This window comes from Marmota flaviventris, chromosome 6, assembly GCF_047511675.1.
Source record: "Marmota flaviventris isolate mMarFla1 chromosome 6, mMarFla1.hap1, whole genome shotgun sequence".
Classification (NCBI taxonomy): domain Eukaryota; kingdom Metazoa; phylum Chordata; class Mammalia; order Rodentia; family Sciuridae; genus Marmota; species Marmota flaviventris.
The window spans coordinates 152,669,772-152,686,342 of NC_092503.1; the positions used below are offsets into that span (position 1 = coordinate 152,669,772).

At 47.0% G+C, this 16,571-nt stretch overlaps 1 protein-coding gene across 3 annotated transcripts in view; it reads right to left on the reverse strand.

The window, feature by feature from the left end:
- Positions 1-16,571, reverse strand: part of Mboat1 (membrane bound glycerophospholipid O-acyltransferase 1) — a 96,006-nt gene that overhangs the window by 51,280 nt on the left and 28,155 nt on the right. Inside the window, exon 1 of one of the 3 annotated variants that reach the window (XM_027948141.3) lies at positions 15,470-15,668. The exons of the other annotated variants lie outside the window; for them this stretch is intronic. Coding sequence (XP_027803942.2) covers positions 15,470-15,529 — 60 coding nt within the window. The 5' untranslated portion in view covers positions 15,530-15,668. Of the gene's footprint in view, positions 1-15,469; positions 15,669-16,571 lie in introns of those variants that run through there. 3 annotated transcript variants of the gene reach the window in all.

Genomic DNA, 16,571 nt, shown 5'->3' on the forward strand with positions numbered 1-16,571 from the left:
ACTAGATGCAAATCCCTCCGTGGGATAGCATGCCATCAATTAAAATCACACCCGTAATAAAATGAAAGACATTCTCCTATAACTAATAAACAGCAGAACATCCAGCAGTACGAATACTTACAACCATGTAAAACAATCCACAGCAACATATGGAAAAGAGCAGAGAGGACATGTAAAATTGAACACAGCTGTTATACCAGGGTGACCAGGACCTAGGCCTTTGTTTTATAAATCTTTTGTGCAATTTTGAATTGTAAAATTCCCTGTAAAATTTTATATACACACACACACACACAAATTGAGGTTCTCCAAAAAAGGCTATGACTAGAATCCAATTCTATCTTATACACACACACACACACCAAAAAAAAAAAATCCTTATTTGATTCTTACTCTGTCTATCCTCTGTGTTGTTATTTATTAGCACCTACTACAAAGGAAGTTTAGGAAGGAGTTAGCCAGAAATGGAAGAAGTCAACCTATTTTTTAAAAATAATAATAATAAGTGTCATCTTGAAGAAAAACACACTTCTTATAGTCAGAGAAATGTCCAGAGCAACAACGTGGGTGGCGAGAGAATGAGAAAGTATGCGCCATGATAGTCTTTAATAACCCTTCACATTTAAAAGAAACATGTGCAAAGTTTTCACTTTCCTGTGGCCCCGCTGCCCCTAGAGCAGAAAAGAAAGGGGCACTTTCATTGGTGATAGCCAACAATATGCTGGCGACAATGAGGGCATTGTGGGGCCCTTCTGCATCGAGAAACAGTGGAGCACAGCTGTTTCCATCAGATTCCTAAACAAAGCGAGGCTGGCATAGCTCAGATTCAGCAAGAGCTCAATTTCCACAGCTCTTGCAAGATTTCAAAGTTGCTGCAAGGAAATAAAACACATGCCCAAGTGTTTGACTTCTTATTTCACCACCACAATGAAACTGTGCTGCAGTTTTCCAGTGTGAGTCTTAAATCTTTCTACCCTCTCATGCAGTCAGAAAGGCATTACGTGGGGGCTTCTGATCAGGGCCATTGTGGCTTCTAACAACAACAAAACAAAACAAAAACAAATAAAAAACATGAAACAAACCTTGTCAGGAGCTAAAAAAAAAAAAAAAAAAAAATTACCTTCCCCCTAATGCACAGATGCAAACATGCTATTTTTAACAAATAGCAAAACTTAACTTTCCGCTCCCTCCCACAGGGGTTTACCAGTGGATCACCAATGGGGTGCAGGCGACGGTCCTGGCATGGAATGTCCTTCTCAGCAACACTGCTTTATCGCTCCAAGACAAAGTCAGCTGATTAAGCAATTCCTTATTTAAGGCAAGCCGCCACCAACAGTACTCTTTTACCTTGCCCCTTACGAATAAATGTGGCTAGGGGAAGAGCACTAAAGACCCTATACTTTCTGTCCAACAGGACAAAAAGTGTACCAAACTCTCCAACTACTGGGCACTTTCAAAGAGACCCTTGTCATACTTTCATTGTCAACTCCTTCGAACATTTTTAAATCTGTAAAGAGCCCACCCTTTCCCCACACTTGTGGAGAAGCGAACGTTCTTTAAGATGGATCATCAACGTGCATAATCTACAGCCAAATTTTCAATGTACTTTTTTAAAAATATCTTTATTTTTTATTTATTTATATGTGGTGCTGAGAATTGAACCCAGTGCCTCTCACATGCTAGGCAAGCGCTCTGCCCCTGAGCCACCAGCTCAGCCCCTCAATGGGCATTTTGTCTCATCATAACCATGAAAGTCCTTTGTGGAGTGTGTTCCCTGTGTGAGGCTCAGGGTAAGACTGTGAGAAGCTCCTGCCGCACCCAGGGGGACTCGGGCCACAGATGGTAATGGCTGCAGTCAGTCCGGGCGTGGTAGAGACGGGATAAATCAGCCAGAGGTCTTACTCCTGTGCTGCCTCCCTGACTCCCAGCCTCTCCGGGCAGCACCTCCACTCGGAGGATGTCCTGGTTGTCTGCATGAGCTGTCTAGGGCTGCCGTAACAAAGCACCCCACATTAAGTGTTAGAGTCTGTAAACAAGTCAAAATAACACCTGGCATTTAGCCAGGGGAATGTTAGAGTTCGTAAACAAGTCTGGATGGTGCCTGGCAAAATGCCAGAGGGAGTGGTTTGAGAAGTAACAAAAGCGAGCCATTAAGTGTGGAGATTCCTGATTGGTTGACTGCTGTATCTAGTTTATGCTAATTAGATAAGCTGTGTGGAATGTATAAATACTGCTCCTGTCCTGCAATAAACGGCTCCTACTCCTGCTGTATCAACGTACACAAGTTGTTCGTCACCCCCCGGTTATTTTGCTGCAGCCGGACTGCGGCAATTCAGTGGCCCCAACACAGAAATGCCCTTCCTCTCGGTTCTCAGGACTGGAAGTCTGAGAGCACGGTGGCAGTGGGGTTGGTTCTGCTGGGGTCGCCCTCCTTGGCTTGAAGATGGCTGTCTTTCCCCGTGGCCTCCCGGGCCTGCCTTCTGTGTGTATCTGAATCTTCATCTCCTCCTCTTACAAGGCTGGACCGCAGCCCACCCTCATGACCTCATTTAAATTGAATCACCTCTTCAAAGACCCTCCATCTCCAAATATAGCCACGTTCCAAGGTCCTGGGAGTTAGGACTTCAACGTGTGAAATCAGCCCGTAACACGGCCCAATAAAAATTCTCTGCTCAAACACATGAAATGAAACAGACTTCACTGTCCTCGCTCCTACAGGTAGAAAGTCAGCAGGACCCAAACCACAGGGGCCCGCGTTAGCCTCTGCACAGGCGGCACAGGGGCCCGAGGCGCCAAGCACACAGCTGCCCAGAGGGCCCGTGGCTGCCCCTGCCTGCTGCTCCCACACCATCCAAACGTGTTAGCCTACTCCAGGCTAGTCCTGCGCAGAACGTCCCTTGCCCTCTGGCCTTTGTTCCAAAGTTTTCAAGCAGGGACAATCTGCAATTGTTGAGCACATATTGTGTACAATAGCTCAACAACCCTCTGCTGTGACTCCGAACGCCCCCCCGTCTGTCTATTAGTTCAGTTAATCAACCCTCGATGTACTGCTGGGAAAGCCAAAGCACAGCCCTCAAAGCGCTCCTCCTCGGGCCAGCTCCCATAGTGAAAGTTGAGTCGCGCGTACTGTCTACATGTGACCGCCTCCCGAGGTCCCTCTTGTACAGGAAGAGATTCGGAGCAACCCTACTGGGTCAAAGTCCTTTCCGAAGATGGATTCTCCCTCTCTGAGGTCTGTATGCTCACAGGCCACGCCATCTCCAGTCCACAGTGAGCCACCCAGCCCCTCTGGAACGAGACAATCCCTCTTAATTCTCAGAGAAACAGTCCTCACCTACTTGGTCGGAGTTCAGATTGCCTCATTCTGCAAATATCACACCAGGTTCACTAGTTGAGATTCAGAATGAAACCTCTTTAAAAACTGACTCAAGTGGAAATAAAGAGGAAAAATCATGCTGTCTGTTTAGCCACAGCAAGGGAACACCCAGAAATACATAGGTGAAATCTTTTTAGAATCCCCTGCAGCCTGCCTCCCACCCAGACATCATGTCCTGAGACCCCTGGCCCAGCAGGCAGAGAAGACGGAACAGAACTGGGATCATGCAGAAGCCCTGAGATACCCATGCACAAACTAGCTGTCGGTTACCACCTCTGGGGAGAAAATCCCTCTTAGAGTCAGTTTTACTGTTGGTGACTATAAAGTCATCTTCTTCCCCTCCCCCCCCCCTCCTTTCCATCATTGGGCCAGGGTTTACAGTACTAACTACAGGCCAGGAATCAGCCTAAGGAGCGGCTACCGTGGAATTTACTCTGGGAGTCTGGTTCCCAAGCCTACCTGCTCAGCCACGACATGAGGGTTGAACTCAGCCTCCTGCCTAATTCCAACATCTCCTTTTCCAAATGAAGAAAAACTGGAGTCCTGGATTCTAGGTGACTTGGCCTGAGTCAGACAGCCCCTGAGCCTCAGGATTGGGACTGCATCTCACGCGCCCCATCGCGCCCCATGTAATAGTCAGCTTTCTGTTACTGCGACAAGACCTGGAGATGAACAAGGTAAAGGAGGAGTGGCTTCTCTGGCTGAGGGTCAGGGAGCTCCACAGTTGCTTGGGCCTGCTGCCTCGGGCCTGTGGCAGCCAGCTCACCACGGCAGGAGCAGGTGCAGGAGGAGAACTGTTCACCTCATGACAGCCAGGGAGGGGCCAGGTCCCCGAGTCCCCTTCAAGGGCACACCTCCAGTGACCTAACTTCCTTCCACAGGCCCATCTCCTAGAGGTTCCACCACCTCCCAATGGCACCATCAGCTGAGGATCGGCCTTTCACAGTGCGCTATTGGGGAACATTCTAGAACCAAAGTACAGCATCCTGATTCAGGCCTAGCACGCCCACCTGAGGCTCTCCAGCCCTGGACACGGGGTGGACGCAAAACAGGGTGCAGGGGGCAAGGGGCCCATGGAGGAAAAAGAGCCCTGGTGAAGAACCCTGGCCCCCAGAGGGAGTGAGGAGTCCACACTGCTGGAGGGAACACCACTGGATGAGGAAGCAGAATGTCTGGGCATGACTCTGCGATCTTGACTGGAGCCTGGGCACGTCAGTTTTACACACAGACAGAGACCACAGGCAACAGGAGGGGACCTCAGTGTGTTTATGTGGATGCCCATGCATAATACTGATCAACTTAAATGAAATGGAAATGTTGTGCATATATTCAACATATGATTTACATAATGTGGATATAGTGTAAATAATACATACATATATTTCACATGTAATGTATGATAATGTGCGTGTGTGTGTGATTTAGGTACAGATAGAAAACCTGCTCATCGGCCCAAAGTCCACCCAGCTGAGTCCGGAGTCATCATCACTCAATCTGGTTCCACAGAGAAAAGTAACCTCAGCTTAAGGACGGCCACACTTTCAGGGCTACATGAAAAAAGTGCTTTGTGAACTACAAAGCTCCAGTATTAGCTTGGCTACAAACTCTAAAGTCCGTGAGCAGACCGCCGTGTGACAAAGGCTCCCAACACTGAACACTAGAACACCACCGAGCTATAAAAGTTTTAGAAAAGACTGATACTGGGTGCTAGGGGCCCCTCCAGATCAAATTGGGTGAGGGCACCTTTTTTTCTTTCAAAGTTCCCTGGGTGATTCTAACGCATAGCCAGGGCTGAGATCCACAGCTTCGACTTACCCCACTAATGGGAAGCGAGAGGCAGTTTGGTGACTGTATGTTACAGTAATTACAGGCAAGAAACAGACAAGAACTCAGGCGCTCATCCATCATCTGGTCCAAGGCCTCATTTTGTGGGTGAGGAAACTGGTTCCCAGAGACAAGCGGGTGAGCAGAGAGGAAGAGCAGGAGGAAAAGATTAACATTAAACAGAGATATGAGGTGGGAGGGAAAGGGAGAGAAAAGGGAAATTGCATGGAAATGGAAGGAGACCCTCATTGTTACACAAAATCACATATAAGAGGTTGTGAGGGGAATGGGAAAAAAACAAGGAGAGAAATGAATTACAGTAGATGGGGTAGAGAGAGAAGATGGGAGGGGAGGGGAGGGGGGATAGTAGGGGATAGGAAAGGTAGCAGAATACAACAGTTACTAATATGGCATTATGTAAAAATGTGGATGTGTAACCGATGTGATTCTGCAATTTGTATTTGGGGTAAAAATGGGAGTTCATAACCCACTTGAGTCAAATGTATGAAAGATGATATGTCATGAGCTTTGTAATGTTTTGAACAACCAATAAAAAAAAAAAACATTAAAAAGAAAGAGAGAGAGAGAAGCGGCTACTACAGCCAGAGTCTCCTGACACTGGCGACAGACCTGTTCCACTGCAGAAGTGGACCCACGTGCCCAGCCAGTGACACCTCTGATGACCATTCTTCTCTGGTGGAAGGAGCATCCGGGCTGCTGGCAGAGCCTCACAGCCTGGGGCTGGCACTCTGCTTCCACTCCACACGCCTGCATCAGGAACTGGCAGAGGGCTACAGGAAAGGCTTGGCACGTTGTGGGCCTAACTTTCTGCAGAAGGTTTAAAAGTGGACAGGGAGACCAACGGGTCCACAAAGAGTGGGTAAAAGCCATCTGGCTGACCAAACCGGCATTCTGTCTCCCAAGACAGAATGAAACCCAAGAGCTTCAGGTCCTTTTCCCGCATCTGTTAGATCTACACTAAAGGAAGTCAATCAAAGGAAGCCACACAGTTTATTTTTTCCATAATTTCATTTAATAATAAAATCAACAAGTGCTCACTTTAAAATTGAATGATACAAAAGAGATGCAAATGAAAAAGTTCATCATCTCCCATCCACAACCTCTACACCCACCTCTCACTCATCTTTCTTCTAAGCAGATCAGAGGATTCTCTTTACTGCTTTTTTCTATATATGAAAAAAAAATCCAAAAGCATTCTCATATATGGAGGTTTCTCCTTTAGTTTAATAAATCATAGTATAAAAGTTACCACGTAATATGGTTTTTCACTGCTAAGAAGATGGACATATTTCCAAGTGAACTCATATTAATTAACTTGGACCGTTTTTTTTTTTTTTTTTTTTTTTGGTACTGGGGATTGAACTCAGGGGCACCCGACCACTGAGCCATATCCCCAGCCCAGCCCTGTTTTGTATTTTATTTAGAGACAGGGTCTCACTGAATTGCTTAGTGCCTCCCCTTCACGGAGGCTGGCTTTGAACTCGAGATCCTCCTGCCTCAGACTCCCGAGTTGCAGCGATTATAGGCACGCACCACTGCGCCCGGCTAACTTGGACCTTTTAAAGCTGCATGTTATTCCATAGCACGAGGAGGAGGGTGAACATTCCCACTCCCTTGATTCTCATAGAGATCATGTAATTTCCACTTCATCTCTTTGGAGGGTCTATTAATGGTGACCAAATATTTGAGATAACTTAAAGGAGAAGAGATTTATTTGATGGTTTCAAGGCTTCAGTCCCCATCCACGTGGCTCCACCCCGTGGGCCTGTGGTGTGGCAGAACATGGTGGCGGAGGAGGTCAGTTCATCTCATGGGAGCCAGGAAGCAAAGGGAGAGAGAGGAAGAGCCAGGGTCCTCACCCCCCCCCACACACACACCCCAGTGACCTCACTTCCCCCCACTGGGCCCACCCCCTTAGCACAAAGGCCCTCTGCACCCTGTGCTCCCAACACTGCCACCAGCTTGTGACCAAGACTTCAAAACACGGCACTAGGGGACATTTAAGATTCACGCCACCACAGAGGAAAAATACAGAAGAAACCTTTCCACCCGTTGTCCACCCTGGCCTGCCCAGGAAGGGAGGAAGTGTCCACCAGCTGATGGGGGGAGAGAAGGCAGTGGGCAGGCCCAGCTCTGCCCCATCTCAGCCAGCCTTAGCACAAAGGCCCTCTGCACCCTGGGCTCCCTGGGTGTCCTGTCCCGGGTGTCCTGTGGGGCCTGCTCAGCAGCACCAGGAGCCCATGGGCTGTTCAAAGGTGAAGCGATGGGAATTTTGTACAAAGCTGCTAATTTCAACAATCACGTGGCAAAAAAATGGTTTTGTATTCATTTCAATTTGCATTTGCCTGATTCCTGGCTGAGCACCTTTTCATTTATTATTGGTCTCTGGCCAATAATAGTTTTATTTTAGTTTTTCGGCTACTAGACTGTTCTATGAAAGGCGAGTGTCACTGCACGAACTACACATGGATTTTAGTCAGCAGTAACTGGGAGTTGGAAGAGACTTAGAACACAGCTGTGAGGCAGATGCTTGGAGATGGACTCCTACCCGAACCCTAGTCGTCTAACCTCTGCCGAGTCCTTTAGCCTGTGTCTCTGACTGTTACTCTGTAACATGGGAGTAATGCAGCCACTCTCACAGAATTCGCATGTCATGTGACCAGCACAGAGTCTGTCGCAGCATTCAGTGTGCAGTTGCATGCTAGCTATTATCACTGTGTTCTCTTTTATTCCATTAAACTGTTCACCCAACATGGTTTGGAAGAGGAAAGCTCAGAGGCACTCATAGTTGACCAACTCCCTGCACAGCCTTCAGTAGAAAGTATATTGGTGATGAAAAGACCTCCCAGAACCACAGTGGCCTAGCAAATTCACGAGCTCCTGCACAGAGAACTAGAGTGTCCTCATACACACATGCAATTAGCCCATCTTCTTCTGTGATGGGAGGGGAGGGGAGGGGAAGGGGGGATAGGAAGGGCAGCAGAATAGAATAGACATTATTATTGCTGTATGTATATAAGTGACTGTATGACCAGTGTGATTCTGTAATGTGTACAATCAGAAAAATGAGAAATTATACCCCATTTGATTCATGTATGAATTGTCAAGATCATTGTACTGTCATGTGTAACCAATAAAAAAAAATAAAAAAATGTCATACTGAAGGAAGTAGTGAAGAAGTTGAACTTAGTAACTTTGTTTTTTTGGTATTTGTTTTGTTTTGTTTTTGTTTTTGTTTTTTGGTGCTGGAGTTTGAATCCAGGGCTTTGTGCATGCAAGACAAGCACTCTACCAACTGAGCTGTATCCCCAGCCCAAATTGGTAATCTGGTAATCTGGGAAAACAGTGTATTGACTGAATTAACTTGGCTAGAGACAAGAAAAATGATAATATAACATGGTACTTTTGCTAGTAAATTTGATTCTCATAGATATATGGCTGTAGCGATTTTGAAACAATTTTTCATGTACCTGTATTAAAATTAAGCAAATTAGTACATGTATTGTGGCGAATAAGAGCTAGTTTTCTTAATGTCAAAACAGATATAAATACACATTTTTTTTGGAGTTTTAATTGTAAGAAAAGTGATATAAAAAATTAAACCATACTTAACTACACACACACACACACACACACACACAAAGAGACCGCATTCATTCCTCAAGTTTTAATCTCTTCATTATTTATTTTTAAATTCCTAGACATTTCAATTTACATTTGAAATAATAAAATTTTCCTCCAAAAAAAGCCCAACCAGCATCAGACAATTATGCTATGAACTATATAGTGTCACTTTTCTTACAAAAAAGTAACTTTCTAATACTCTGTCACTGTGTGTGTGTGTGTGTCTCTCTCTCCTCAAAAGTACGCACACATAGAATCTGGTTGTCTCACATCACTAAGGAGGCATCGGTACAAATATCAGCGTTTTCCCAGTGGATAAAATGAAGAGGTTAAATAAGGTTATTTGAAGAGAGCGAGGAAAACAAACTCCCAAGTGACTTTTCCCCAATGACCGATGCTGCCTGCTAAACAGAAAACTAGCCTTGCACACTTTCTGTCCTGGTGGACCCAAGGAAAAACTCTATCACTCAAAGATAGTGTCTTCCTAGCCATCTCTGCTCTCCTGTCGCCAGCCATTCCACTTGCTGTTGAAGAAGTGATCATGAGTGAGTTCTTCCGGGACGATGGAAAACAGAGCCAGGGCTACATCTTCTTATGCAATACCCCAGGGTGTGACCAATTATCTCAGAGTGCGTTGTGAAATTCTCAAAAGTCTCAAAACAAAATTAATTTTTATTTAGTTCGATTTGAAAATAAAACACAATGCCATTAAACATTTACAAAACAAGAGGTCTTGTGGGGCCTTCTGGGATATAGTACAATCGTCGCATCTCCAAGAATGGAGTGTACCCAAAGCTGGGTGGCCGTTGTGGAATGGGGAACTGTCAAAATAGGAATATTTATCTGGTCCCTGGGAGCTAAGCTATTTTGAGCTTCTGTGATTAATTGCCTTTTCCAAAATACGGGTGTATAATAAGAACTCTGATGCAGACCAAGAGTTGAAATATCTGCACATCCTTGTGTAAAAGGGCCTACCCTACTCCACAGAAGATAGCAAACAAGTTACCAACTACACCGTAAAATTTTTTTAAATAGCAAGCAAGCTGCCTACTAACTCTCCTGCCTTCCATCTCTCTATGGAGTCACAGAAGAAAGAGGGGGGTTTATGTTTTGAAAATTTAATTCCAGAGGATCTCTGAACTCCCACTCCATTTGGAACCTCTCCTTCATGCCACAAATATGGCGCTGCCCTGCCACTCCATGACTGCTCCGGCCAAGTCCCCAACTCCCTCCTCCCTTGCTAAGGCCAGTCTTCACCTGCCAAGACCCCGGACAGCCTCTATAATGCTCATTATTCTCTGCTCCTTCTCCTTGACTCCCTGACCCCACATTCTCTTGTTGTCTTTGACTCTCTGGTCACTGTGTGTCCCTCTCCTCGAGGGCTGCTCCCCTGCTGCCCACCCTTGCAATCATGGTGCCTTTCTAGGGGCCAACCCAGGCTGGCTCCTATTCTTAACCAAGATAACTCTCCACCCTGTGTCTGCAGACACCAGCTGAGGACTTCCAAATCTTCACCTTAACCCAGATGTCTCCCTTGAATTCCCAGGCACACACCCCAGCGCCACCAAAATCCTCCCTTGGATAAACCACAGACATCTCAATTGCATCCTGTCCAGGACAGAGCTCAGTGTCCTCTTCCTTACCTGCTCCTCCCACTGGTCTGCGATCTGAGAGAGGGACCCTTCCACCACCCTGTCCCTGACACTAGAAACCAGACAAGTGGATCACCCTCTTCCATCCCCCCGAGGAGAACCAACCTCCTACACTATTCATTCCACCTCCCTGTTCTGTGTAAAACCCACCCCCCTTGCACACACAGCACGCCCCATCTCCCTTGATTCTGCCCACCATGCATTTCACCTGGATGACTCCTGCAGCCATCAAACTCATCTCCCTGCCTCTCACTTTACCCAGCCTCCCACCCTGCCTCCTTGGTCCTTTGACCTCAGCTCAGTGTCATCTCTTCCAGGAATCCCCCCTGCTGTCCCAGTCCAGGATAGGTGCCCTGCCACCACGTGGCAGCACCTCGGTTTCTGCAGTTGCACGCAGCACTTCCCACGTTGAAGGTTCCCAGGACCCTTCCTTTATGATCACCTCTTCTCCTGGGCAAAAAGCTTCCGAACGCAGAGGCCACACCTGCCCTTTCCACCACTGCACCCGTGCTGCCTGGCACCTACTGGGGTCTCAATAGGGTTGATGAATGAACGAGGGCTGTGCTCAGGAGCCAGTAAGATAGGAGGAAATTTAAAAGGCAGATCAAGGAAAGGCAGAGCAAGAGCCGAAAACACAGGTCCTAAAGACAGTGCTTTCTCTCGATTCCATAAGTAACATGGCCTCTCCCAGACACTCAGAACACCTTTACGCAAAGGCTGATGCATGAGCGTGGAATGCTTGGGAGTCATGAGTGAGTTCTTCAAGGTCGTTCCTCTTGGAGCTGAGCCGCTGGCTAGGTGGCAGAGCGCTTGCCTAGCACGTGTGAGGCCCTGGGTTCAATCCTCAGCACACCATAAAAATAAATAAAAAGAAAATAAAGGTCCTGTGTCCATCTACAACTAAAACTGAATTTTAGAAAAAGTGTTCCTCTGTGAGATACAAGTGCCACTTTTTGGTGATCAAGGTTACTTTATATATCTTTGCTCAGATATTAATGCAAACCAAATCTGATCTCTTTCAAACCACATTCTTGCCCCCAAGTTAAATGGAAAACTTGATAGTTATCCCCATTAATCCAACCCAAACAGCAACAGTGAATAGAAAATCCTATTACATCATGAAAGAAGAAAAATAAAAGAGCAGTGATTAAGCACGCTGCATATAAACTGCTATAAAAACTGCTTCCCAGGGAAGCTAAAATTCTTCATACTATACCTTCCCAATTAGGGCCCCCTGCCTTGCTTAAAGCAAACCAGAACTTGAGGGAGGCCTTTCTGCTTCCCAAATTGGTAGTCAGCCTCGAGCCCCTGTAGGCCTCAGTTTCTGTTCCAAAAAAGAGAAAATTCTAAACAGAACTACAATGAAAAGTCAGGCATGAAAGTCATGCAAATACACACAGATATCAAAAAAATACATATGCATATGTGCCATTGACCTTTCAGACATGATTAGCACATTTAATAATCAGTAATTTACTATTAATAGTATATTTAATAGTAAATATGTCATGTTTAATAGAAATATGCACACATATGTATACATATAAATGAAATACAACACCATTCAACATTTACAAAACAGAGGTCTTGTGGGGCCAACTGGGAAATAGCACAATTATCATAACAGGTGAACATATACATGTAAATGTGTGAATACGTGTGTGTGCGTGTGTGTGTGTGTGTGTTTCAACATACTAGGATGCACAGAAACATGGGTGGGAAAGACAAACGGGGCAGTAACCTATGAGCATATTTAGTTCCTTGCGTGGATTCAATTCTCACCCTTATCACACCAAGTTGAAATGTTGTGTCCTCTGAGTAATAACAACTAGTATTTTCTCAATTTTTGCTTCCATAAAAGAAAACCACTTCTGAAAGTAAATCTAAGATTTAAATCTCAAAGTTTTATAAAATAATCATAGACATTAAAACAGGATTTTTTTAAAAAAAGATATGAAAACTTAGTGGAAATAAGTCATCCAAATGGCTAAGGACTCATTCTGGAAAGCAACCTGCGGTGCGTCCAAGGGCACTTGGCTGTTCATGGACGGGAGGGGACAGAAGAGAACCCAGACTGCGTTGACCTAAGAGGAGGCGCAGTGGAAGGCAGAGGCTGTGTACATGGAGGGCCATCTGCAGACAGGAGGTGCAGGCAGATATTCAGGCTTACGTGGCTTCAGGAGGAAGGGAAATAGTTAAAAAGGGGAAAGACCAAGACGGGGCAGTGACAGTGGCTTTGTCACAAGACAGCTGTGAAGTGTGGACAGGACCTTGGCCTCGACAGCCTGATGTCATGAGGGAAACCTCAGCGCCCTCTCATTACTTCCCAACAGAATGTGAGCGTCTCAGTCACAGGGACCTAGTGCTTAGCACTCTTTGGGCTCCAGCACCCAGGACAGAGCCGGGGACGCAGCAAGCCACTGTCCGTCTCTGCAGGATTCCTGAGGGGATGAATGAACAGCATGATGAAGGAAACTGGACACAACCGGGAGAGAACACCTCATGTCAGGTGCCACTCAGTGGCTTCCGAAACTGGCATGACCCGGCTCCTTCCCTGCTCTGCATAAAGGCCTCCGCCTGCTGAGCACTCTCCCTCGCCAACCGGAAGGCTGCTGGCTTGGTGCTTTCCTCCAGAGCTGAGAAGCACAAGCAAATTGGCTTCAGCCACCCCTTCCCTCGGCCCCGGTGATCCCTGTCCCACAGGAACAAGGCATGGGACAGACAGGGAGAGCCACTGGCCTCCCGCCCAGGGACCTGCGCACAGCCCCCGTGGCTGGTCCTGGAAACCCTGGGCCCATTGCTCACTGAGGCCTCCGCAGGCGCCAGTGGAAGACGGGCCGAATAACAATGCCAGGTGCTGTGCAGAGTTATGGGTTCAAATAAAATGAAAGGGTTTGGAAGGACCTTTAGAAAAGCACACTAAACACAGCCGTGGGTTCTGACCATAATTCTTGTGCACTTCATTCAAGCTGCACCTATATGTCCTCCGCGGGTCATGGTTTGGATGCAGTTTGTCTCCCAAATAAATGATCATGTGCTGAAAGCTTTGTCCCCCGTGTGGTGATGATGAAGGTGGTAGACCGGCCAGAGGTTTGGGTGGTTAGGTTCCTGGGGGCGCTGCCTTCAGAAGGGATTATGTGTTTCTCCCAGGACTCAGGTTAATCCTTAGAAAAGTAGGTTGTTATAAGTGAGGTCACCCCACACGTGCTCCCTGTGCACGCAGCTGGCTCCCTTTCCATTTCCCCACCATGTTGTGACCCAGTCAAGGAGGCCCTCACCAGAGGCCAAACGTGTGAGGCCTCCTAGTCTTGGACTTTCGGCCTCCAAAACAGTGAGTTAAATAAACCTCTTTGTGTAATAAGTATCCAGCTTTGGGTATTTTGTTATAGCAATAGAAAAAGAACTAAGGTAGTTTTTATCTGTCCAGCTAACAGAAAACGAAGACATTTGAGAGGAAAATAGGGAACAAGCTTAGCAGGTACCCAGGCCACCAATCTGCTGAGTGAGACAGAAGAGAGGGAATCCAGTCTCAAAACTGAAGGGCCACCTCTTGTGAGGAACTTGGGGAAAATCCAGAGTGCCTAAACACAGTTCCACTCAGAGAATTCACACAGAATGGAAATCATCAAATAATCAGTGTCAGGAAAGAATAGCCAACGCAAAAGGTCACTGTTTTTTAAGTCCCTTTAATTTCTATTTTCACATCTGCGTTGCGGGTAGTGTCAGAAGGAAAGCAATGACAACCACGAAAGGCCGATGAATCCATCCTGGAGATACCATGTAATAAGACAGTGGAAACAGAGAGCTCCCAGAAAAGCCGCCGTGGGGAACGTTCCGGACACAGAGGGAAGACCTCGAAGGAGCTGGGGGGGTGGAATGTGCATCCACAACCACCCCCTCTCCCAGCACGGGACCCCTTCGAGAAATACCAACCGACAAAAATAATGCAGGAGGAATTTTCAAGGTGGTTAATGACCTTTCTCTCCTTGCTTCTCCTTTACTGCGGTATTTTAATTAAGCTTAGGTCCTTAAAAGAAATTTGTATTTTTCTCTCCAAGAGAAATTGGAAAAACAATGTCCTCCTCTGGAAAAAGTCTCCATAACTGTGATGCCCACATGTAGCCCAGTGGCCTCACGACGGGTATGTGACAAGAGTTCTTTAGAGCTCGACCATGGGGTGCACGGTTTGGGTTTGGGTTTCTGTTTTGGGGTGAGTACAATAGTGTCGTGCCCACCAGCTCCCAATCTGGAGCCTGTCTGGGTTCAAATCTGGACTCACCGACTGCTTTTGTCCTTCCCCATCTACAAAATAGGCCTAGGCCCTACCCCTTGGAGGGGAGGGGTTTTATACATTAAACAGGTAAATATTTATGGTGGTGCCTGCAAGGACGCGCTCAGAGTTTGATGATAATGATGATGATCTTGACTTCAGGAATCACTATTTTATTTTTAAAAGCTCTGGCTTTAAACAGTCCCTAAATCAGGCCAGGGGAAGGGATGGCATTTACTACGCATCCTTCTTCCATTTCAGAGATCATAGAGGTCTGGTTTCACCACTCTGAGTTCTGCGAAGGGTGGAACTTGACGGTTCACCAAGCCATTTCATACCTAAAAGAACCCCCAACACTCGACAGTCCCACCCCCCAAGAACCGTGGGCCTGCTGGTGGCTGCTCTGAAGAACACAGAGAGGAAGTCCCCAGGGGGGTGTTTCAACCATGAGAACGGGGGGTCCCTACCTAGGGGACACCATGACGACACCCACATCTACTTTCATAAATCACCAAGAAATGGGGGGGTGCCACACAGAGTGGGGCTCTGCGCTGCGGCTCCCCGGAAGCCCGGCAGGTGTCCTGGCCTTGTCCTACACGCCGCTCTCTCTGACCTTCTCTCCGGTTTGTCCTCTGGCTCCCGTTTCTTCCCCAAAGCCTGTCCCCCACCCTGTTCCCTCACTACCCCCCTCCCTGTACTTACACCAGTTTCTCTAGGTCCCTGAAGGCAGGACGGTTGAACCCTGGCCAGGTGAGCTGTCATCGGGCATCACTTGCAAGACGCCTGCCCTGCAGTGGCTGAAAGGTTCTCCGACACTCCAAAGCAGCCCTCAAGTCCCGCCATCAACACGTGATGGGGAAGCACTTAGGTTTTCTGTGTTTTAGGCTGATCGAGTACCCAAGGTTTTTCCAGTAGACTTTAAAATTTTTTTTTACTCACCTGAGGAACTCAGCTAAACCAAGATGCAACTTCCTGTCTCCTGTTGTGGTTTTCCTATTTCTGTTTTTACATTTGAACTAAACCAGTCCACAGGAAGAGCAGAAGTAACCGCTGCAGCTCCAGTTAGTTCCCAGGAACCTACGTCCTGTAGGGAAGGGAGAGGGTTGGGTGGAGGGACACAGCACACAAGGACTCAGCACAGGAGGGTCCTTCACCTTTGCTCAGTGAGTGACTCTAAGCTGCCCACGAGGAACCCACTTCTTTCCGAGCAAAAGCTAGGCTTGCTCTGAGACCTACCACCATGAAGTCCCATGGCTGCAATCCTGATCAAGGCCCAAGCCCCCAAACATACCAGTGTTGGAAAAGTGGCATAGAATTCCAGGAAATGTGTACATTAAAATGAGCAGTTGCTATCACTCCAGACACGATGGCCCCTCCAAGTGCACCTGGAGTCAGAGTTGGTGCCCTAATCCTGGACGGCCATAACTAGCTGGGACAGGCACCTCGTGGGCTACGTGACATCTAGTATGAATTGAGCATCAGACCACTCATCTCACCCCTTGGGGTGGCACCCCTCCAACTAGGAAAATCAGGAGTTGGCATTCATATTCTGTATGCTCCTTTCTAACTCAAAAATTTGCATGACTGTGGTTTGGCTGGGATAAAGTAAGAGCCCATGGGAGCAGGCGATGCTATTTGATAGGGAATGATTAAGTGACTCGCTTCATATGAAGTCGCTGATTCCATGCAGACAGCGTGTGAACACACACATTATCCCGGCACTCCATACAGGGACGGGGAGAGAGGCATCGAACAAGTATCCACTCCTCAGAGTTCAGCTCACAAACACGCTGGGTGTCCAGTA